Source organism: Diachasma alloeum, unplaced genomic scaffold, assembly GCF_001412515.2.
Source record: "Diachasma alloeum isolate Michigan unplaced genomic scaffold, Dall2.0 Dall_scaffold_00212, whole genome shotgun sequence".
Lineage (NCBI taxonomy): Eukaryota > Metazoa > Arthropoda > Insecta > Hymenoptera > Braconidae > Diachasma > Diachasma alloeum.
The window spans coordinates 1,085,671-1,111,013 of record NW_021680377.1 but is presented as its reverse complement, the minus strand read 5'-3'; the positions used below and the strand labels follow the sequence as shown (position 1 = coordinate 1,111,013).

Genomic DNA, 25,343 nt, shown 5'->3' with positions numbered 1-25,343 from the left:
ATGTATTTTTTTTGCGATTCCTTCATTTTTATTCTGTATCTGATATCGATATTCATGCAAATAAAAATATTTGAATGCCATGCAAAACAATTGATTCATTCAGAATAAAAGATGTCTTTACATTGAAAAAAAGGTCGATTTGAAGAAAATAAAACTGCAAATGAAAAATTGAGTGAATCCATTGAATTTCGATAAATCATTCCTTTTGGTACAGACCCCCACACAAAAAAAACAATAGTTCCTCAACAGCGGAGTATTATTCTCGTCAATTCTCATTTGAAATGTAAATTGCAAAATTTTTTCGATAATAATTTTTTCCCGATTTTACGACAGTCTCATATCGATTAAACCCCTTTTGTTCCTTCTATGAATTATTATAACTGCCTAGTATTACAACTGGGTGAACCACGGTCATTGTATACCAGTAGCATAAAGGGGGAATGAAGGCAATGGGGTGATAAAACGGAAAAAAACGAAGAGACTGGCGAATAAAAAACGTGAAAAAAAATAAAAGTGGTGGATAAAACAGACTGGGGGCATGGAAGCGCGCCAGCATCACAGGGAACGGTGAGAGTTGGGTTGGATTTGTTTACGGCGTCGAGACGCAAAAAACTTTTCACGGCTGATGGCGGATGTCTCGAGATAAATAGGAGAGTTAATCTCTTTAACCGCCGAATTGCGATAATCTTTGCCAAGACGTATTCCCGGTATTTTACTCGTGTCAATTGAAAATTTAACTTTTATGCTACCATTTTCTACTCCACCGCCTCTCAATTTTGACTACGTTCAACAGTAATTTTTCCAACGGACTCCATCATATTTTAATTTCGTCAGCCGTATTTTTTCATCCACCCCGTCATAGTTTTTCTCATATTCCGAATTACCACGTTCCCACACTAAAAAAATAAATTCACATTCGTTGATCCTTTGAACCGAAAGCGAGAAGGATCACCGGGCAATATTTCACCCCCGAAACATCGACAGTATTCCCAACTTGAACTAACCAGAGAGATTTGTCATAAGCCCGTGCCCCGGGAACTCCCAAAATTTGACGAGCACGAGATAAATTTGTCCCGACACGCGTCAGTTTCTCTCCCTCATTTGCGACTGGAAAAATGAGCGTCGAAAAAAGGGGGGTAAAACCCTACCTCCAGAGAAATCGATCGAACATCCTCATGATAAACGAGATAACAAGAGTGCATTGCCGTATGAGAGCCGGAGGCACTCGTTTTCGAGGGTTTCTCGAAGCTCTTAAAGGACTTTTCTTCACTTTCCACTCACTCCCTCTCCTCCTTCATCCTCGAGGGTAGCTTTTAAAGGGAATTTTACCTTTCACTTTTTCATCGAGTGGTACACGAGCAGTTTATCACTATTTTTATGGGAAATAAAATTTATAATAAACGTTTGCAGAGTTATCCCTTCCACTCGGTGAGTAATAAAACAAGAGTAAGAAGAGATGGTTTTAAATTAAATTTTTGATATCCCTCTGTATTTTTTTAAGTTAAAAAATGAGATACACATTTATCGAGAGCTCCCGCTGTGTTTCCAATCGCTCGACGGTAAAATTGCAAGCTCAGGATCCACCGCGGCAAAGTAGAATTACACCGTAACGTACCAGTGTCGGTTACGTAAAGTGTATTGCCTGAGTTTTCTATAGTTTCCCCGTACACATCCCCACATGTGCCTATATACGGGCATTCTGGTGCACACACAACCCCCTATGGTCAATAAACTTGAGAATCCATTACACGTTATCATGGATTTTTCCCAATTTTTGTTTGCTACACTGGAAAAAGTATTTCAATATGAGTTGGATCCTTCGAAGGAGGAGGACGACGATGTTTGGCAATATAAAGTCTCGGAATACTTTCGTCCCTGCGCAAGCAGAAAATGTACATTTTTTCCCTCGGCTAGTCGTTGAAAGATAAATTTATGAGGGTTGAGTCATGAGTCTTTCTCATTGGGACAATGGAGACGGAGGCCAGTGCCAACAGAATATTTTTCGGTCTTTGGAGACATCGAGCGACGTTTAGCTTCAATTCGCGGACATCAGAGCATAATTTTTCTCCAATTGGTCATCAACTTCGAAAATCAACACTAGAAACTGCTGTCTTCAAGACGTCTCAATTTCAGACAGTGGTTTTTCTAGAATAATAAACTATCTGAATCAATAATTCCCATCTCAGAATTATTGCCTTTGGACTCGGAGAAGAATCTGTCAGTTTCTGGATAATCTTCATCTCTTTTCAAATTTCTTTATCAACTTTTCTTCTGTAATCTGAGAACGTCGAACAACGTGGAGGTAGAGAAAAAGTTTCTCCTCGAATTGAGTTGCCTGAAGGATACCGGAAATAAGGCGCCTTTGGTAGAGACGACAACGACTGTTGGATGCTGCTTGGCTGGCACTCACCAGCGTCTAACTGCCGTACTATTTGCCGAGGTGAAAATGAACTTCCTTATAATCAAAAGTCTGGTGAGTTTTACAGGTACTTCCACTATTATTTCGTTCCGCCAGGAATAAGCAGATAGAAACTATCAACAATTAAAAACAGCTTTCAAGTTCTGTTGTTCGCATTTCCACAATTGAAATGAGGATAACTAGGTGATCATCAGTTCAACCCCTTCATTTTAATTGAAATTTCCCTTGAAAAACGAATATTCGCCGCATTTTTTCCTCTTCTCGCTCTATTGATTCACTTCATGAAGCATTCATCACGAAAATGAGGACTCTTGATCAATCACAAGGCCAGCAAGTGGGCTTAAATTAGTCAATAAAGTTAGTACGACATCTGAAACTGGTTAAAACGCCCCTTTCCTCCATTGAATCCTTTGATGCTCATGACTGGAGTGAAACGCCCCTCCACAACAACACTCGCCCGGTGTTCGTTCAATCAAACTAATTGGCCGTTAAATCTCTGGTCTCCGGACTGAATCAAATTACGCGGAGTTTCACTTGGCATTGAACTCACGTTTCATGAGGCCCACGATAAAAAAATAACCCCAGTCCAGAATGGAAGACTCCATCTGGCTGATGAGGTCTCTTTAAGGTCCTGGCGAGGCAATCCTTGAAGTCCAGTAGGATCCAATGATGTCTACCTCAAGAGCACCTCAAATTTAGCTTTACAGATCGTTCAGGTGTGACCGTTTCAAGTCAGTTCAGCTGACGGGACACTTCCCTCCTTAGGAATCTCCTAGACCCTGACCCTGATAAACCGTCTATCCAATAAAGAGCCTTTGTTGTCCAATTTAAGAATGAAGATTGCATCTTCTCACACGTTCGAGATTTTTCTCGGTCGAGTGCTTGCAGAGTTGATGGTGTCGAGGCCATTGAGAAGTGCACACTCTCGTCCTTATCATCAAAGAAATGCAACGAAAGGCATATTGGGCTGGCCGAGGGGTCGTGGGCATGCGGGCGGTTCACCAACAGTGGTAATAGCGTAAAATCTCATCAGACCACAAATCCATAGGATTTAGTGTTCGAGGGCATCCGCAGAAGACCAGAAGCAGTTATGCGCCCGTTCTTCTTGCATTTAAAGTCTTTAGTCTTCATTTCACCCAAAATTTAAAGTACATACAGCATAATCCAGGCTAATATGGAGCAGAAGTCTGAAATTCCCAACGCTGACCTAGAGCGGATGCCTCTTATCTTTCTTTTCTGCCGAGGGCCTCTCTAGCTAATAACTGCAACGGCTAAACAATAAACTCCTCGACCTAAACATAGCTTCGAAGGACGGGTCACAGCTCGTTCAAGGCGAAAAATGTTGACATCAGTCAAGAATGATTTCAATCTGATTGATTCTTCCTCGTCTCATGGGTACATTTCAATATTACCCCTAGGATGCTAAAGATTGTCTTCAACATGACAAGATTTCTTCAGCTGTACAAAGGCCCTTCCAAACTGTTTGTCCATCATCAAAAAACATTAATTTCATTCAACCAATTCCACCAATCCATTTCTTTCTACAATTGGTTTCTGAGATGCTTTCAGACCTTCGCAAGGGCTTTAATCAATACCCCAGGTGACCCCGAGAATACCAAACCCAATGAATGATGCAAGCAACTAATCTGATGGAATACATTCCGAGAATGGCGACTCCTTCAACTTGAGCTGGTAGTTTTCCGCAGGAGTGAGCACATGTTTTCAAGCATTTTAGGACAAGTTTTTCTCCGCTTATCTCTCGTCATTCCGGTGAACCTCGTTAGAAGTAATGTCGCCTATCAGCAAAGCCAAATGCCAGCCCCCCCCCCTTCCGCCGGTTTCCATTGTCGTGGGTATAGATATATCGATGCTAACTCGTTTCGAGTCTACAATTTGGGTGAATGTTCCTTACAGACTATTACACTGTGGCTTAAGCCTTCTTGGGTAGTTCCTCGTACCCTTGTGAATAACTTTCCAAGGAGTTTTGGCACACTTGTGAAACTCGGGTCCGAAAACACATGCGTCTTGTGGGTGAAGGAGGCGGGGATTCCTGTCCTCTCAGTGGGGCATTTACGTGTCTTGGAAATTTGTCACTTTTACGTTTGTTCATCAGAGTTGGAGAGTTTTGGAGGGACATGGGGCGATCCTTCAACAGGTATTGGAGGATTTTTGTACTTTCTAGCAATGCTAATTATTTTCAGAATGTACTTTATTTTTGTGGGCAAATTAGAGCCATTTTTAGGGGCTTCAATTGAGGCGTCAACCCATGCATTCTAGACATTAGGAAGAAAATTTTCTTCAACGGAAAATGTCTTGACGTTTTGATTTTTTTTTGTATTAATTTCATTTATCTCCTTCTCAACCCTTTTCAATCCTTTCCTATGACTTTTTCCATAATTAATTCATCCTCTTTTTAACTCCTTATCCTTTGCGATCATTTCGTCATAAAATTCAAACGATTCGTCAATTCAGTTAGAAAGCCAGAAAGAGAGAGAGTCAGAGAGATTGAAACACGAGAAAAAAACGAAAACGTTATTGAAGTCAAACAGAAATTGAAACAAAAGAAAAATTAAGACCTCAAGACATTTTCCGTTCCAAATTTTTTAGACCCCTCGAAAGTAGCCGATAAGACACATGTTTGTGTCTAATATCTTAAATTAAGACGTCTTTAAGACTACTTTTTCCATTGCAATGTCATTAGAAAGAATCACTAGGTAAAGTTTAACAGCTTATTCTGCTCTTCCCTTTCATCCATTTCCCCCCTCATTCTGATAATCCTTCGCTCAACTACGGATTTCACGATCAAAGGGGTATCATTTCCGATTTTTACTGGCGAAGGGAATGAAGATGAAATTACCGTAAAGATGAAGTGAAAAATCCATAAAATCCCGGACGGGCAATTTCGTTATTATCAACCGGAGAAAGTTCTCCCCCTCGCTGCACTCATTCACCGTTATTTTCTTGTTATTTTTTCGTCTTCGGTTATTGACACTGGAGCTCTGGAAAAAGGTGTCTGGCGCGTTTTCAGAGTGTCTGTAATCTTGGATTGTTGAATAACCCGGCATGATATAGAGCCACTGAGGTGAGAATTGCGAGCCGAGGGCTGGAGTATTACCTGGCTGGTTACCCGCTATACCGATAAATTTCTCTGGCTCTTAGTGGGCTCGCCAGCCCTACGCCCTCGCAATACTCGAGGAGATCCGGATTATAACGAATTGCGAGGCAAGACATTTGTGTTTAGTGAGAAGAGTTATTGTAATCGTTAAAGAAATACCCAAGTTTTCAGGTAGATTCATCTGGATCACCGCATTATTACGTGAACTATTCTTCCACTCATTCCGAATACATTTTTTCGTAACAAAAAGACCAATGGAAATCGCTGCGTTGTATGACATTTTTTGCTTGCGGTGCAAACCGGTACCTGGGGGAAGTTCACTGTTGAAAAGTTTTAAAAATACTCGTACCAAGTACATTGTGTCCTTGGGTGAAGTACCACATCTGCCGATCGAGGGTACAAGTACTTCTTCTACTGATCAAAAATAATTGTTTTCTGTTAATAATTTTCAGAAATAGTTTCCACTCACCTTTTTTGGACGCGTGAAACGAGTCATCTTTGGGCACGTACTGAATGTCGTAAACCAAATTTGTCTTTGGCAGTATGACCTTGTCCTTGTTGATCTTGTAAACGGCATACTTGAAGGCCAGCTCTGTGCTGCTATCCTTTTGGTCATGAGTGAATATGGCACCTGGAAGCAAGGTAAATTTTCAACGGCAAATACTCGATGAACAAGTCTCTCGTTTTCCCCGATAATGCTAAAGCCCTCGCTGTTGAATGGATTGCTGTGACAAAGAGCACTCAGGATGGAATTACGAGGAGATGGAGTATCTCTTGCGGTTGTTCAACAGTGTCAAGTGCACACCGGACATTTACTAATTGCTGACGGTTGCGGTCAATGCTGCAGAACTTCGAGAGGCTACAATATCAATTATCCGCGGATTTCCGCAATTCAACTTTGTCGCTGGGTTTGGGGATGAAAAACTTGGAGTCAGGGGTGTCCGGAGTGTTTTGGACGCGCTGGGCAGAGGGAGATGACAGGACGTCTCATTCATAATGAATATTTCAATCTGAAGTTGCTCGGAGGGTATTTATCTACTCCCGACATTTTTCGAAGCACATGTGGGTGACACACAGCCTTGAGCCGATGGCTCATTCATAGCTGTCCGGCCTAGAAAAACCGACTCAGGAGTCTGCTGTATTTTTAGTGATTCTTTCAGAGAATTTGAAAGGTTGAGAACAATCTCAAAAGGAAGGAAACAGTTTTGTTTCCGAAATTCGGGTGATAGATGAGACAGACTCCAACAAGTTTTGGGTGTTCACCAGCCTCATCCCTTGATACTTCGTGATACTTCGGGGCTATCACGGGTGCCATTTGGCCGAGAGTCTTGGACTATCCCCCGGAGGATCCAGAAGGCGGAGGAGGGGTTTATCCAGCGGATTTGGGGGTCGTTGAGATTAATCACGCTAATGCCTCGTAAACAGCGTTGTAACCAACATGTCATGGGCGCCCAGCGGGACACCAATGGTCCGCTGTACGTAGGAGCTAGCGTCGTAAATCCTGAATAATTTTTGGTCAAAAATTCATTTGCAGTGGTTTAAAGGTTATTGTTGAATTTGGTTTATCGGGGGTTTGATATTAAAATGCGGGGTTTAAGGGGTTTAATTTAGTGGGATGGTTAATGCGAGTTTCGGAGAATTTTATGAGTGACTTAAATCTTTTTTAAAGCGATAGATTTGAAGAATTGATGAATTTTGGTGTTTTGAAATGGAATAATTCATTAGGATTTTTTGGTGGAGAAGTTGATTACCATTGAGGCTTTCTTAATTAATTAATTGATTAAAAAACCTTCAATTAATTTTTTCCTGTCAACGAATTGATAAATTCTGTGAAATTCCATTAATTAATTATCGGAAATAAAATCATCAAATAGAAATAAAAATATGAAATAGAATTTCATAGAATTTATTAATTAATCGAGGAATCCTGAATACAAATTTCAAAAAATCCTCATCCCCAATTAAATTCACCAACAGCTCCCGACAAATCCACCAAAATAATAACATTCCCCCCAAAAACCGAGAAATTATCACTCGACGCGATATTTTCCTCCGAAATTTCCTGCCGTAATGGATTTTAAAATCGTCGAGGATAACGAGACAGTTGGCTGGCGGCAGTGAACATATCTACCCTCTTGAATACTTGACTGTTCGAAGTAGTAACGACTAACTTCATTCGTCTTGCGGACTACCTCGTCGTCGCAGCATGAATCCTGAAGAAAATTTTCTTTGCACTCGAGCCAAGAAGTGGAAAAGAAATTCGCTTTTCATTCGCCCCCCACCTCACTTTCTGTCTCTCTGGTCTTTCATCTTCCCTCTCTGTTTTCCACTGGGTATCGTGCCCCACTGCATTCATTCTCGCTGCAGTTATTTCACTCTCGTCACGTTTTTTTTGCCTCCAGTCTGGGCTACGGCGTTTACTTTATGCAGAACACTCGGCAAATCGAGTATTGAGTGTTGAAGGAGGGAGTGAGGGACTTCTGGGGACAAATCTCAATGAATTTATGGAAATATTGGTTTTACTGGGACCGTTCGGGGATCGATTATCACAATTTTAGAACTTCTTTTTGTTTTTTAGTAAGTTTTATTCATTTTTTGTCGTGATATCAATCCGAAAAATTAAAAAAATGCAAAATTATTCGGTTTTTGCCGAAATAAAAATGATATAGTGTTTCTCCTCTTGTCCACATTTCTACTTGATTTTTAAAAATGAGAACGAGTGCATAGGACAATGAATAATATATTTGGCAGTATCTCCGGGCGAATTAAACTGCTCAGTTCCTTCGTTTTCCCTTCTCCTGGAAGATTCGGTAGTTTCTGTCACCCGAGTTTCATTTTCCTTCGGGGGTTGCAGAGACGAACGAACTCTGCTGAGGCAGTGACTCCCCGAATTCAGGAAAGATGCTGAGGCAATGGATGGCATGTAATTGGAAAACTTATTTCAAGTCTCGGTGGAAATCAAAATGCGTGAGATGAAGTGATTCAATAATTAATTCAGGGAAGTGAGTGTTATAGATTATTTTGAGGGCTACGATGATTTATAAGAGGAGAATTTAATAGAATAGAAATTGAAAATTGTGGATTTTTACAATATATTATTTTTCACTAAATTTTCAAAATTAAATTGCAATAAATATTCAGTTCACAATTTAATCATCAAAATAAACGAGAAATATCGGGGAATGAACAACACTCAATAACGAAATAAACTGACAAATTCAGCAATCATGGAAATTTAGTCAACCCAAATTGCTTGAAAATTGATCCGACCGGTTTCGTAATAAGAAACAATAAATTCCGAACGAAGTAATCCACTAATTAACAAGAGATTTGGGTCATGCAAATTGTCGCCGAATAATCGGAATTTATCAGTGGCCCCAGTGGACTCGTTCAAACACGGAAACAGTGGAATGAGAAATTAGGAAAAGTCTGGCATTCATGAATAATAATAAATCAATTACGTGGTTTTAATAAACTTGGTTTCGGCTGCATGGGCGTTGCGTTATTAGCGGCTTCCTCCCGCGGAAAAGACCGCATTTACATAGAGCAAAATGGGGAGGAGAGAGTCAATGGCAACTTTCTTTCTGAATGTAGTTGACGCAACGACTAGCCGAGAACTTCTTGGAATATTCTTGGAAGGGAGAAAAGTGTATTTCATTCATGGGCACATGCCCAGAGGTGTGAAAAATAGTATCGCAGGGTCAGAGTTGAGACTCGGGGTGGAAAATTCAGTATTCCAATGTGAATTGTTAATCCGGTGAATTATTCAAGCTCAAGTTGGCATTCGGAACTTTCAGATGCGCCGAGAGAAAATTTAACGTCGAAAATAGGACTTTATGATTCATTACTTGAGGGGATTTCTTAAAAAAAAATTGCGTGGAAGTTCGGTATTTTTTGTTTTATTTGGTGTGTGAGGGAATGAAATGATGGAGTTTCTTCGGCTAAGAAATTGCAGTGATCAAACACCGAAGGGTAAATAAATTTTCCCGAGAAGTTGGTCCCGTCACTCCTCCAAGAATCTTAAACACAAACTTTGAATAAAATGTATGACTCCTTAATGCAGAATTCTCGGGTGTACATCGAGCCGCCGGAGTAGCTCGAAGTATTCTCGATTTTCAACGTACTTCACATGGAAATCGATACGAACTACCTGACTAGAATGAAAGGCACTTCGAGGAGAGCTTATACATGTTAGATTCTCAAGATATCACCTGTCTCGCGCAGACGCATCTCTGTATCGTGGGGAGTGAGGAAGGCAGAGTTAAGAGTGTTTCATTCGAGAATACATTGAGGGAAAAAATAGCTTTGCCGGACTGTTGGGAATTTTTTGAAATTTCGGGGAAAATTTGAGAGCAATTCTCATGAGAGTGACATTGAAACAGATTTAGGGGGAAAATGGTTATGAAATTTCAAGTTTTAGGTAAAATTCACGGAACATGAAGATTGAGAAACAAAATTACATGAATTTTAAATTTTTCCCGAATTTTTCAGATTTTTTTTTAATTTTCACGGAATAATTTAACTGAAAAATTAAGTATTTTATTGATTTTCAAATCACTTGAACCGAAAATTGATGGAATATTTGATTTTTCAATGTCAGAATTTCCTGAAATTTCAGTGGAAATTAAATACGACAAAAATTTCCGGGATTTGGCACAATTTCATCACAAAAATTGAATTTTCGTTGTGATTACCCCAAAAAAATTGTCCCCTTGAAATTATTTAGTTTTGCCAATCGTCTTATCATTTTATTATTCAGGAAAAAATAATTTTTCGGCAGAACAACGGAAATGATCAGTTGTTCCAAAAAAAAAAAAATTTCTAGCTGAAATTCTCGAATTCAAAAATAACAATTTGCTGCGCGCCATGCAGATCAACTGTCTAACGAGGGGCGATTGAAAAAAAAATGAAAAATGATACACAACTTGAACGTTTCGAGTTTCCCCAGAATTGAATTGCATATCTCGACGTTGGAGTGCGGAATTGCACCCAGCGGAGGAAGAGTGGAGGGAGAAGGGGTAACTGAAATGTGCGACGTGCCGTGTCAGGGTCGTAAATCAGGTTGTACGGTGGTTATACAGGGACAGGAACGAGCGAGAGGGACAGGAAGCAGGGAGAAATGATTCCGTCAATATCGCAGCTCTTCACCTAACTCAATTCACGCAACCCTAATTCGATCTGATAAAGAGGCCGTACATCTAGCTGTAAGTTTAGTGCCAAATGGTTTCTGGGTCGCACTCCCCCAACTGCATCTGCCTGTATATCGGGCATTACTGATAAGCCCCGGGGCAACGTTTCGTTTCATTTTATTTTATTTTAAAGTGGCTTTCGGTGACTTTTGGGGTGAACTCGTTTCTTTATGGTTTTGTCATTCTTTTTCATGTCATTCGATGAAATTTGACTGAACATTTATCTACCCATCACCCAATTTATATATTTTATTAGCGTTTTGTGGTTTCAGTTTTATTTTATTTTGTTTTCGCTCATGACCCTTAATTTCAACTACCAAATTTTTATCACAAAAAATCAATTTAAATTTTCATAATATCGAGAGATGAGATGTTCACGATGAATTTCAACATGAGAATTTATTATTCATGAACAGCCAAGCATTTATAGTCACAGCAACTGCCACTCATACAACAGCTAATTTATTAACCTAATGGATCTCGTTAGACTCTCCCCCCGTAAATCACTTAATTACCCCTTTTTCGAAATAAATATTCCCCCGAATTTGGAAAAACCCCGCTGGCCACCATCACACTGGGAAATTTACACCTGTCCAATACTCCGGTATTCAATGGGCGGTGAACGAAAACACGAAAATTGAACTCATTAACTATCACGCGCAACCCTGTGACACTCGTGTACGGTTTGTCCTGTGGGTGCACTCAGTCACCCGATCAAAACCAAAATACAGCTGTGTAGGACTGTGTCGGTATTTGCATCAATGACTTTCACGTATAAACACGTGATTTATCATTCGTAAATTGTTTTTTGTGTACTTTATCCCCACGTACACAAATATTCATTAGTGCACTGTTGATTTATCGGAAATTCATTTGAAATCTGATTTCGAGAGTAGCGAGGTCATGCGCGGGGGGAAAACAGGGGACAGTGAGAAAATTGGGTTGTAATAATGGAAGAAAAATATTACATTGTTTTAAAAATTTAGCAAAATTTGAGATGTAGTTTCACTGGAATTCCAAGAGAATTGCGATTCTCATTTTTTTTCTGCTGAAAAAGTTGGAATTTCAGTAAACTGCCACTGAAACCGGCAATTTTATTATTTTTTTTCCCGAAACTTCAATTTTTATGCAACAATTTTCATTTTTAAGAATATAACAGTTGTGAAATCGCTGCGAATTCTCAATACTTCCGATGGAAACGGGAAATCCTGATGTTAAACCGCTCATTTCAAAACCCCCAGTGGACGTTCTAGACATGCGTTCGTCCGATCGTCCGCAGAAGAAGGATTTCTCCGTTCAAAGACTAACTCCCCCACGGGGGCTCCGCCAATATCACAAAACGAAGTAATAATAATGCGATTATCGAGTCCATGTGCCCGATTCGTTCGATTCAGAATTCAAATCTCGAAAGTAAATTCCCCACAAGTATTTCATCCCGTCCCCCGCGAGATGAAGTAATAAAAAAAGCAATTGACAAATCCCTCGGCATTTGTCTCCCGACGAATGAAATGAAAAATAGAATAAATAAAAAATAAAAGTAAAAGATTTAAAATTCCTTCAATCACTTTTTCACTCGAAGGAGGAAGACCTCTCGTTTAACCTCTGAAAACGGACGAAATCGAGCTTTCCCGCCTCATGAATACCGCATCGATCGACATATTTCCCTGTTTATATCGTCACGGATCATTCAATTCGTCAGGGGACAGCCCCGAGCCGGGCTCGTAAAAATACCGGAAAGAGGAAACAAAAGGAAAAAAGATTCCCGCTGCCCCAGTGCTGGCGATCGGCCTAAAAAAAACCCATTTGAAAAACGAATCACATCCGTTCGACAACGTGAAATTGATAGTGCGCCGAAATATCTCGGAATGAAAACGTGTCAGCATATAAAATGAATTTTTTCTCAGTGTCCAGTTTCTACCGATGGAACAAGAGTTCGTGTGAAGTGTCTGTGTTTCCACATTTGTAGCTTTTAAAACGTTGCTCACGTTTTTTGGTTTTAGGAATTTCATGAATTTTTCAGTGAATAAAGAAGACATCAACGATTTTTTTTCACTTCAAGCTGCGGTTTGTCTCATCAAATAATTTATAGAAAAAAATGAATATTCATATTTCATTTTTAAGGAGAGACTACTGTGAGTTTCCCATTTTCATACGTTGAAGATCGATTATATAGATCTGAAATCGAATAATTAGTGCAAAAAAAATTTTTTTTATTGTTCGTTTGCCCGAAAACGCTTAAAATGCCAAAAACAGTCCAGGGCCTCCAATGTTCGAGCTACGAATATGTGGAATAACAATTACGAGCTATTTTTTTTTAATTCACCTCTTCCATGGCTAAATTTGCTTTTTTGTATTTTTCTACACAAATAGTGAATTTTTTTATACGAAAAAAGCCGAAATTAGCGGTGTAGGCGTCGAATTCCAGAAAACTGGCTCGTAATTGTAGTTCCCCACATTTTTCCGAAAAAAAAAATCTTTTGTCGCTCAAAAATGGAGGCCCTGGACTTTTTTTAACCATTTTAAGCGTTTTCGGGCAAACGAACAATAAAAAAAATTTTTTTTTGCCCTAATTACTCGTTTTCAGATCTATATAATCGATCTTCAACGTATGAAAAGTCTCACTCCAGTACCCCACGACTTTTAAAACTCGCAGTAGTCTCCCCTTAAATGGAAACGTCTTATTTTAAGACCTTCAAAATTTCAGTCAGTATTGGAATCATTTCGGGGACTTGTAAGGCCACCAAGGAGCTGTAAGCCGGTCCCGCTGAAGAAGCTCCCAAGGAGTACATTCACCACTCGCAATATATTTTGAATTCTACGCGTGACGAGACCGATAAAGTAACCGGCCGCAGTGCCCCTAGTATTTTTTACCTCCGCTGAAAGGAGAAGTTCGTCCTGAGGGATTATGGGTTAGGATCCGGAGCTCAAGGGTCAGCGTAGGTGACACTGGTGGATGTATTTTTGGAGTTAACTGGTGTGGAAGGCGGCGAGGGGTGGCTGACATTAAGGGAAAGAAGTAGAAAACGACGCATGTGGGGACACCAACATGGGCTGAATAAAGCGTCAGGAGCGAGTGAGTTACGAGCGCTGATAAACCAGGGACGAATGTATTTATTCATCTGGCAGCGCTGCTGTGTTTCCAGAGCTCGTTTCAAGGGGCGGCTGAATGGGTTCCGGTTAGTACAGACCTCCTTGATATGGAGGAGGGAATTTACTTGGGATCCTGCCGATAAACGAAACGAGAGAGTTGAGATGATGAAGTTCACGTGGAATTCATCAAGAATCTGATGGAAATTTCGCGAGATTTATGAATCTACGGTGTTGTAATTATAGCTGTTGGAGAAATGTGACGTTCAGGCAGCTACCGGGGCTGGTGGGGGCTGTATCCAACGACTGGAACGCCCAAACAATGCGGACCTTGTACACAAATACAGCGACGAAGGAGGGGCCGCAGTATGTTGAGGAGCAAAACAATAATTCATTTCGGGTCTCGACTGGCAAAAACTAGTGTCTGAAATTGAGATGTTTTAGGAGGGTTGTTGCCCCAAATTTATGTTAATTTTACAGCGTCAAATTGAGACAGGACATGATAGAATGGAATGTCTTAAATTAAGACGACATCAGAACTCCGGGGCCTCCATCCAATTATTCAGAGTCTTTCTGTTGTCTTTTACGCGGAGCCAACTCCCGTAAAACTGATTCAATTACGATTTTCGCACATAAACCATCAAACATTTCTCGGAAATCAGAGGGCTCTCAGAGAGTCCTGTCCTCCGCGCTTTCTCGGAAAAGTTCGTTACACTCTCTTCCCATTGAAGCCCCGAGTTCACTCTCTTCAGTCATTGCAGGAGACTGAGAATGTAATGAGTTAATTAATGCCATTAATTAGACATCAAAGAGGACCCTCCTCGGACTTTTATGAAGACACATGATACATAATGTCCCCTCTCGCTATCTGCTCGGTTGATTTGTGTGAACAGAGGGTGAATCGAGTGGTGGAAGCGAGAAGCGAGTCACTCTCCCATATTAATCGATCATCGTTGAGGTTCATCTGGGACTTGGGTCTGTCCATGTAAACATGGGGATCTTTTAGGTTCTTAAACTGACAATTTACGGGACAACGAGGTGAGTAAACCTACGTCTGCGACGTAAAATGTCTAGTTCCTCAGTGGAGCAACTAGTGTCGTAAAACGAGACGTCAATATGACTCCCTTAAGTACTTAATAACATATTAAATTTCCTTCTATCAAATTGGATGAATTGCCTCAACTAAATCTCTTCCACTCCATCAAATATTCTAATTATTTTCTTACCGCCCTGTTATCGCCTAATTAAGTCACTTCGGGATGATTTAAAAAATGGTGGAATGCATAATGAAATAGAGTCATTGTATGATGTCATGTCAACACATTGTAGGTCGCTGTGCTCCCTAACGCGATTTCCCCGAGCCGCCGACTGAGTGCATGTAACAAAAGTAGCGAGCCCTCAGCCTCGTCAACTGTCAAATTACCACCGGACACCGGTCCCTCCTTCCACCCCGGCTTATTAACTCTCCGGGAAGCCACAGATCCTCGAAGCTCACGTGAATTTTCGATTGAAAAACCAGCCATCGATTTTCACGAATAAATCACGAGAAAACGGTTGACAAACGCCACCGACAATAACCGTGGAATGCTCGAGGTCCAGAGAAGTAGTTGGCTGAAGCCCCAACAGTGATAATCGCATTAGTGTCTTCATACGCGGCTCTAATTACAGCACCTCAACACAGGCCTTTACTCACCAGTCAACTAGACTGAGTTTCGCTGGAGGAAAAGCTTTATTACAGAACTGGAGCTCAAGACTCGTGACTCGGAACAACGCCGAGTGGCCGATAAATCTGGGCAATTGTTGGTGCGACAGGACAATAGGTGAGAGGATCTTACGGGTTCGTAAGGAGCAGAGGCATCCTGATCGTGAATGCACAAGAGTGAACTGAACCCGCAATTATTTTTCGGATGATTCAGAAATGGAATTTATTGCGACAAATGTGTCATCCCTTTTGAGGGCGAATGCACGGAGAGAAATATTCAATGGAAATTACGTATCTTTTTTGTAATTCCGGAGCGAAATGTGACTGTCATGGATTTTTTCCGGAACGTTCCGTAATTTTTATCTGAATCCCCCGTGAAAAATTACGATACTGTCACTTGAATTTTCTGAATCGATTCCGTAATCGGCGCGTGAATTGAGAGTTCCGTAATTTTTACTGAACATTTCTCTCCGTGTGGCTGAGATTTTTAAGGCACTCGGTCACACGAAATTTTCGTGTATTTTGTTATTGAAAAATCAGACGAATTGAAGATAATTTGAAAATTCAAGCTACAGTTTCCCTGAATTTTTGATCCACTGAAAATTTAGTTGGCTGTGATGGTCAACTATTCTGAATTTCCAGTCTGAATTTCAAATTATAAATTCAAATTCAAAACATTTAGAATTCAAGCGCAATAATTACTTAATTTTCAAAAAAAATTCCAACAATATTCCATTCATTCAACATTCAAAATTCACAATTTCATGGAAAAATCAATGAGAACTGCGACTTTCAGTCCAATTATTCCCCGAAAATGAGTCCAATTCTGAAAAACTTTGGGAAATATACTCTTGAATTTTAAGTTTATGAAAAATTCGTCGTAATTAGGAGTTTCATATAATTTTCAGTGAACTCCAAATTCTTTAATTAAAATTCCCAAATAATTGATGAAAATTATTTTTTGCGATAACCTCCCAGCGCAGCAACCCGACAAACCCAATCTCAGAACTAATTTAAATCCGTTTCCAAGCACCCCGAAGCCCCTGTGGACAAACTCCCCAAGATCCCCCCTCGCGAATATTGGAATTAAGGATGAAATATTCTCCCGTCTCGAACTCCTATAAAACCGAAAAGCTCATCAATGAACAGCGGATAATCCCCCGAGTTACCCGCCATTAATGGGAAATTGTTTCGAAATTGAGTGTGGAAAGGTGAAAGAGTAAAATCAGAAAGGGGAAGGGAGAGGATGGAAAAGCAGTTATCGAAGTACCGTAACGACAAATAAAGTCCTCAAGGCATTGTCCAAACTACCAGGTAGCCTCGTAATACGTGCAGTGAATTGTGGAAAATCCAGAGCCGAGAGACTTGTTCTGTGCTGTTCAACTCGACAATTGTGGTGGTTTCTCGTTAAAACATTTCCCCAAGCCAACTTAAACCCAGATACAGATTGCGAGGGGGGAGAATGTAAAATTTTCGTATGGGAATCGAGCGGTATCCGGCAGCAGCAGAAAACAGATACGTTTTATGAGAAGCAGGGTCGTTAGCAAAATGGGCTAATGCGAAAGTTATCAATGCATTTCCGGATGTCTCGACTTCTTCCAAATCGAGGTACAAAAATTATTACAATTAATTAATTACAGCACACCCGCAATCTGAATCGTGATGAATTTATTTCTCATCAACGTTTACAGCTCTTTATTATACTATAAAAATTCAAGTAGAGTTCTGGTGACGAAAATTTGGTACTCGAAATTAAGACTCGGAAATTAAGGGTGAGATTGAGGTTACGAGGGCCATAATAAGGGTCAGGAGAGTGAAAGTGTCAAAATAAGGGTCACAAGGGTCTACCCGATTCCGACTGTGGCTCGTCCACTACGGTAATTACAACCCCATATTTTTTTCCAAGCAAAAAATTAAAAATTCATGATACGATATCAGTCATTTACCAATCAACCTTCATTAACGGAAGAATAACCCAATTACTCTAATCCAAAGCGAAAGAGTAAACCGCCAGATGAATTCCCCCGTTCCGGCCAATTTGCGCTCATTTCGTTGAGCCGTTGCAATCAATGAATTCAATTCAATTTTAAAAATTGACCAATTTGACTGCGAAATTTACGTTTCATTGTCTCGTTCGATTCGATTTAACCGATGATATGTCTTCGCCTTGTTACAACTCATATGTACGGGTGCAGGATAGAGGAGAATTGAAGCTCTGCGGTCAGAGGCGTACGTGACCACTGGTAAATTGCGCGTTCCCTTTCTCGTATACGAGAAACTCGGAATTCCCTTTTCGGTGGGGGCACACCCTTGTCCACCTCGTCACTAATTGCTCGGTTAGTAACGATCGGAATTACACCTCCGCTCGAATGATTGCCGTTTCGATTTTGTGCCCATTACCATCTGCGGGTCAGGTACACCAAAAAAAAAAAATATTACTTCACAAGTACCAAAGGTACTAGAGAAAAGTAATTTTTCAACTTCTCTCAAGTTCTTTCAGGACTTAATTTCAGTACTTCCAATTGATTACTCTATTGAAAAAAGGGGATACTATTACCGGATAGAATGGGCTTTCTTACGCATTTTTGTAAATAGAAATGTTCAGCAGAAGATATTTTGTAGGAAAAAATCAACAGATTGCGATTTTTATGGATGCTTTCGAGAATTATTGGTATTCCAATCTCCACAATTTGAATTTTGTTGAGATTTTTGTTTTATGTTGCCATCAACATTTAAAAGGCTTCGAAAAATTATTTTCAATTTCTTTTCAATTTTATTACTCACAAAACGGGAATTATTTGGATTTTCAAATTGTTTACGAAATTCGGTCAAAAGTAATTTTTTTTTTGGGTGTATGCGTAATTTCGGGGAGAGGAAGATACTGGGCGGGAGGAAGCCCCAAAAATGTAAATACGGCGTCATTAGCTCCTTCGGAGGGGGGGAGGGGAATAATAGACCTTCTTCAGAGATGCAAATACTGGGAGCACTGCAAAGGATGGAAAACGTTGTTGTCCACGGTAATTAGAGGGTCTCATCGCTCTTGCAATTATTGCGGATAATGGGGGATGAATTTTTACTTCGTCGTTTATGAGGGAAAAACCTAAAAGGGAAATTAGAATTTTGAATTTTTTAGGGACAGCCGTTGTTAGCGGGAGATACTTCAGAAGGGCTTTATTATTTTTTGGGTCAAGGGGAGAGTGGAGGTCCTTTGCTGGGGTTGCGGAATTTTTTTTAATGACGCTCGGGCAATTAGGGGCTGTGGAATATTTAGAAACTTGGGCTTTGGTTATTCAAGTGCATCGATTTTTCTAATGAAGACATTCATGAAAATTTTTTATCTGGAGGGATTTGGTAAAGATATGCTGGTGAAAGAAAATCGGAATTTCAACTCTGGATTAACATTCAATTAGATTTGAAATTTTTGAACAGCAGGGAAACTAATTAAATCGAAATTTACACTTTCCACAAATTTTTGAGCTGAAACGTAACGAAAATTTCCTCGACGTGCCGCGGAAATTTCATCAATGAATCTGCAACACTCCTGGGGCACAACGGGTTGGCAAATAATGCGCCAGATGAGATGAAAACCGCGAAGCCCATCGCTGAGGATTTTAATTCAATAATAATCCGGATGAAAATGGCATTGAAAAACAAATTTGATAACTAATATTATTATCAACTTTTAATTAAATATTCTTGCGATATTAACAGGGCAAACGTGTCGTCGTCACTTCTGCAAACAACGTTATTAACGTAGGCCAGGTTACATTGAAGTGGGAAGCCGAGGAAGTCAAGTTTGCACAGGGGGAGAGGGAAGGGGTTTGGGGTCGGTCATGTCGGTGAGAGGGAGTTGTTGCATTATTCAGCAGTCCATTCGCGGGGAGATGAGGAGAGCGGCGAAGGAGAGGAAAGGAGAGAAACCGCGGGCTCCTCCCGTCGAGCGGGTAATGCGTTAGTTTACTGGTGCATCGTATAATACATTTTCCCGGCCTTTTTTTTCCATTCCTCCTTCACTCTTCGCTGCTGCACTTCGCGCACTCACGTGATCGATGGAATGTTATTCACTGGGATTCTTCGGGCGTCAGTCGGCTGTAACGAGAGGCGTGTTTCAATGTTGACACGATTAAAGGAGGGAGCCACTGGAATTTAACGTCGGGGGAATTTCATTACCGCTTTTTCAGTTCATTTGGACGTTTTTATTCTTTCGTAGGGGCCACTTAAACTTCCTGACCCTCAATTCGAACCCTTGTGACCAGAGATAGGCATAATCATAATTTATAATTGTCACTAATTTTATATATGCTTAATCAAGTAATAGAGCTTAACAATTTTTCAATTATTAAATTAATCAGCAATTGAATACTCAAATTCCGAATTTTTTTACCGGTCAATAATCGAATTCGGAAGATTGACGATTATTTGAAAAATTTAGATTACCAATTGTTTTACTATTTTCTAAATTCCAATGATAAATGAATGAATTCAATTATTTTAAGGAAGGAATTCTCTTAATATTACTGAAATAATGATTGATGCCGATCACTGCTTGTGACCCACATTTGAAAATGACTTAAATTCGGGGAAAGGTCCTAAAAAAATGACAAAAACCTCTCAATTTGAGAGCCGATTTTTCCCCTGCACCAACATTTTACATTCTAAACTGACAATTTCCAGAACAACGAGATGAACAAACCAGCGTCCGTGTCGTAAAATTCCGGGATCCCTCGTGGCCCTGAAAAAGATCATCCCGGCAAAATAAAAAAAATCCCGGATAAAGTTGGTATAAGTTGGCTCTGGTTTTACAGCTGGGCTGATACAACGCTGGAATAAGCGCTCGTAACTTCAGATCATGTAAGTTATATAAGTCGAACGATTCTCACAATTCTCCGAGTAGGTTCGAGAGGTTTAGCTATATGAAAGTGAAGAAAATGAGGGAGTAAAAATGCCGATGGGGCGGAGTGAGAGAGAGAGAGGGGCGAGGGGGAGGGAAATAAAACAAGCGGAATGGGTCGAGGCGCTGTGATGAGACAGGTAAGGTTTAGGTGGGATTACGGTCAATGGAACGAACGTGTCGACGCCCCATCCCTCCCTCGTCCGTCCCCAGGTCCAATCCATTCTCGAGACATCCGAGACAATTTTTTTTGCTCTCTCCCCATTCCGGTTCTTCTGCGACAAGTGATACATCACCGCGGACGATATAGAAATTATTGAAAGGATTCCTCTGCTTGGGGCCAATTGTCAACAATTTTCTCCCTCGAAATAATGATTTTGTTCGGAGTGGAGACCAATGCGTCGTGTCGGGAATTAGAGAGGTGAATGGGATCGAGAAAAATGATAATGTCTTGGATGAAGACCTCTTGGAGACACTTGTGTTCAGGGCCATCGAGGGATTAAATTCCCAGCGAAATTCCGGAGGACTACTGAAGTGGGGAAAGTGAAGAAACAGTAAGAATAATAAGGAAAGAGTGAGATATAACGCGGGAAGTCGTCGACTTCACGGCGCCGAGGGTCACCTCTTCCCCTTATACAGATTCATTTCACCCGAAAAAAGGCGTGTTTGGACTAGTCGTGGTAACTCGATAAACACAGAGCCCTCTCCGCCGGAGAAATCGCACAAAGCGAGAAGTTATTCTTGCAAAACTACGTACGAATTTTCCCTGGAAAAACAGAAATGTACATTCGGATATTTTTTCTCCTTTTTCAGCGGCAGGGGGGGGGGATGTTTCAAATTTAAAATTCCCCCGAGGCTGGCGCCATTCTCCATGATTTCCATCTCCGAGTTTTACGTGACGTGGGGGAGGAAAAAATGAATACACGGGGGATTTTTGGGGCATAATTTTTCTGGGGAATTTTCGCGACAATAGTCGGCTGATTTTCTCGCGCAATCAGGTTTTTGGTGAATTGAAGAAAGGGATAATAAGAACAATGATGATGATAACATTCAACTGAGTTGAAAATCTGACAAAATTAGTTGAAAAGAAATCTTATTCAATTCAACAAAATGAAGGAAACAATGAATTATACACGATAGAAGGAAATGATGTGCAAAATAGCTTGTTAATTATCATGGAATAATTGAATTTAACTTTACACTTTCGTCGGTGCCCTCAGAATGCCGGAAATGTCGGCCAAAAATTCAGCCCACTGCGTCATAATTGTGACAAATACCCCAAACGCCGACTCCATAGATACCACTCAGCAAATTTATCGCAATCCAAAAGTTGCGTATCTGTGTTCTCATCCCACAGCTTCAGGCGACAACGTGCCCTGGATAAGGTTCTTATAATCCCGTAGAATCCACCCTAACAGTGTTTCTTCGGGGATCTAGGCGTCATCGAGAGACTTCACCCCCTCAACAAGAAAGAAAAAAAAATATTCCGAGTGTCGATGGGGTGATAGGAGGGAGCGACACTGAGTTAAAATGGGGAAGTGAGGGAGCGCAGCGAAGTGAGGTGTAAGAGAGTTTGGCGAAAGTTTTGCGCGTTGTCACTACGGAACTTGCAGGGCTTCAGCGACAATGCCAATCTCCTTCATTTTTTTTTCATCCACTGGTGAAGAAAAAAAATAACCTCGAGAGGGGGGAAAAAGAGATTGAAGAGATATTTTGTATTTAACGATAGTTGGCAGGAGTTTTCCAGTTTCTATCTTCAACTGTATATCCTATTACTTAGGTCGGTGATTAAAGAGCTCGGGTTTTATCAAAGAAGCCGGGCTGGAGGGGGTGGGGAGACGCTATTGGAAGATTTATAATGGGGAAATGGTATCCGGACGATTAAACTGGGGATATCTGGCTTTCAGTTTTCGCTTTCACGATTTGAGACGGTCTCGCTTTCGTGACGGTCAGTTGCTGGAAGATATTGGCTCCAGAGGCAATGGCAGAATCTCTGATATAGTGGGTTTTGGGATCGTGCAATATGGAGAATGCGGGAATTATATATGTCGGGGGTTTTACGCGATTGAAATGTATGTTGTGGAATTTTCGTGGAAAAAATGGGTTGGAGTTGGGATTTTACTGGAAATTTAATGAAATTATAATTTTTTGAGCAGCAGCTAGACCGGAATTTCCGAACTTTCTTAAATTTATAATCAAAACATGAATATTTAGTGCCAAATATTTTGGAATTTGGTAGTAATTGATAATTTAAAAATATATTTACCTAAAAATTTATGGTTTTTATTCCTTTTCATGGAAATATTGAACAGAAATTGACCTGAAGTTGAATTTGCAATCAAAACATGAACATTTATTACCAAATTATGTTAAATTTGAAAATAATTAATGATCTAAGAATTCACTTGCCTAAAAATCCTTGATTTCAATTACCTTTCGTGAAATAATTCAATCGAAATTGATTTTCCATTAATTATTTTAATCAAATTATCAATTTGTAAATATTAAATATTTAAATTCCAGGACAATCGTCTCACAATAAAAATTAACAATTTTAACACTGCGAATGAATGGAAAAGGGAAGCAGTTCGAGTATCATCAGACATTTTAAGTAGAAAAAGACCCTCAGACAGTTTCTGGGAGATGAGCTGTCGGCGCTGGCAGTAAACAGTGTGTTACGCCCGTCAAGGTCGATGAAGCAGGAGACTGAGGGGTACGCAAGGCACGCGGTATGATAAATATCATGCTTTAATCCACTCACTCGGTTCTCCTTGTGCAAGCTACTTTACTACGGTTGAGGGAGGAGAGAAGGGGCTCGTTATCTCGACGATACGGGACGTTAAAGGCCCATCCGGAGTGACCCCCGGTGAATTCACGTCCCCGGGAATTTTTTTTCTTTATGCTCTACACGGAACGAGACCGCCCACCGCTCGGGACATTTTTTACCACGAAATTCCAGAAATATGAAGTTCCAATCGCCTTTATTGTCGGCAAAAATTGAATTTCATGGACTGCTGACTAGTAATTTTAGATGACGAAGTGACATTGAATTGTATTCAGGGGGAAAAATGATTAAATTCCAGCCCGCACGAAAAATTTATTTTTCGAAAAATACATAAACCATATATTTTATATATTTTTCATTTCATTTTTTTTATTTTGTATATTTTTTTATATATTCTTCGTAAATTTGAGAATATATGGAATTGGCCCATGTTATATATATTTCTTATGGGGGAGATTGCAATGAAGAAATAATGAAATTTCACGTTTTCTTCGATGCACTGGAATTTTCAGTTAAAATAGACTTTAAAAAATTTTTAACTGTAATTTCTCGTACGATTCTGGGATAAATTCATCACTTTTGTCTTCCACTAAAATTTTAAGGGATTTTGTCACTGAAAATCCAACATTTTATGAGATAAATCAGGGGCAAATGTAAATTTGAATTCAATTATTGCATAAAAATTTATAGTAATCGAAAAAATTCAGATAAAAAATTCAGATTCTTGAATTTCCAATTAATTGAAAACTTAGTATAATTTAACTCCGAATTGTGCTTAAAATTGGCTCCTAAAATGTGAATTTTCACTGATGAAATTCCTCAAAATTTCAATGAAATTAAAATGTGACCAAAATTCTCAAAAAATTCACCACCAATTTCCGCCGAAAAAAAATTTCAAGCGTAAACCGTAAAAAATCTCCACGAGTGCGCCAATTCTGTCCATCCAATGGAGTAAAAACGACCTCAGACCCGAAATGAATGAAATTACAACCAGAAGAATCTCCAATAGAATAAAAATTCTCATCTCCATTATCGTAAAAATGAAAATGTTATTGAAAAAATTCCGAGGCACTGCCACTCCCTCTCGCCTCGAGCACCCCCTGAAGCTGCGGTCCATCCCCTCCCGCATATTACCATGTCGAGTCGATATCGATGTAAGGGAGAGTGGAAGAGTGATTTATTCGAACAAGACGGAACAACCCGCTGCGGCGAAAATAAGGGGAGAAAGTGGAGAGGAAGTCGAAGTGGGAGGAGGCGGTCGCCACGCAGTCATTCGTATCCATGCACTTCTCTCACTGCTCGCATTTATTTCGAACCTTTTACCCACTGTCCCCCCGAACAAATACCCTTTTTCATTCGTGAATTTATGCACTGGAATTGTATGACAACGGATGGAACGCTAAATTGTGGGAAAATGTCGCCTCGTGAATGTCACAAATGGCTATTATGTCGTTTTATACGGTTTTGTGGTTTAATGGTGAAGTAGATGGAGTAACCTTGAAATGTTTGAGGGGTGAATAATGCACTAAAGCACTATAAATAAACTCTAGTTGAGTTATTTAATAAATGAGGAAGAGTAAATCCAAAATTTCCGGAAAATTCACTTAATATTGATATTTTTTCATACGATCTATGGATTTTGCAATTTATGTAAATGAATAATTCGCGCAAAAAAATCGAAAATGGCAATTATTGATAATTTTTCATGAGAATGGCTTCAAGACATCTAAATTTGACAAATTAGATGTAAAAATCGATTTAAAAAAGCAACGAAAGTGTTTTAATTCCGAACACTAATTTTTCTACTTCCGAATTCACTTCGGATTTTAATCTTAAAAATTGGAGTCATGTTCGACCACTTTAAACGTTCAAATACAAGGGATTGGCGCAAATCCCCATGACAGCTCTTCCCCCTAGATTTGACACCCGACGCATGAGCAAATACTTGAGGGATAAACTCATGAATTGATGGGCACGTATCATATCACGTGATACGCTACAAGTACTGCATATTTGCACTGTATTTGGTGGAGCATCAGCGAGACTGACTCAGTGTATATTTCCCAGCCTCACTTAACTGCTATTCCGAAATTCCCATGGGTGAGCTCTTTCACGTTACTGCGATGCCAAGTTCGATATTGTTGGGTTGGAATGG

The 25,343-nt window shown here is 40.0% G+C and overlaps 1 protein-coding gene across 3 annotated transcripts in view; it reads right to left on the bottom strand.

The window, feature by feature from the left end:
* The window catches only part of LOC107036905 (glutamate receptor ionotropic, kainate 2), a 71,713-nt gene that overhangs the window by 42,672 nt on the left and 3,698 nt on the right, over positions 1–25,343 (bottom strand). For all 3 annotated transcript variants that reach the window (XR_001460797.1, XM_015255155.1, XM_015255156.1), the window contains exon 3: positions 6,004–6,165. Coding sequence is in view for 2 of the 3 variants with exons in the window: in XM_015255155.1 (XP_015110641.1) it covers positions 6,004–6,165 (162 nt within the window). In the remaining variant the exon portion in view is untranslated. The remainder of the gene's footprint in view (positions 1–6,003; positions 6,166–25,343) is intronic.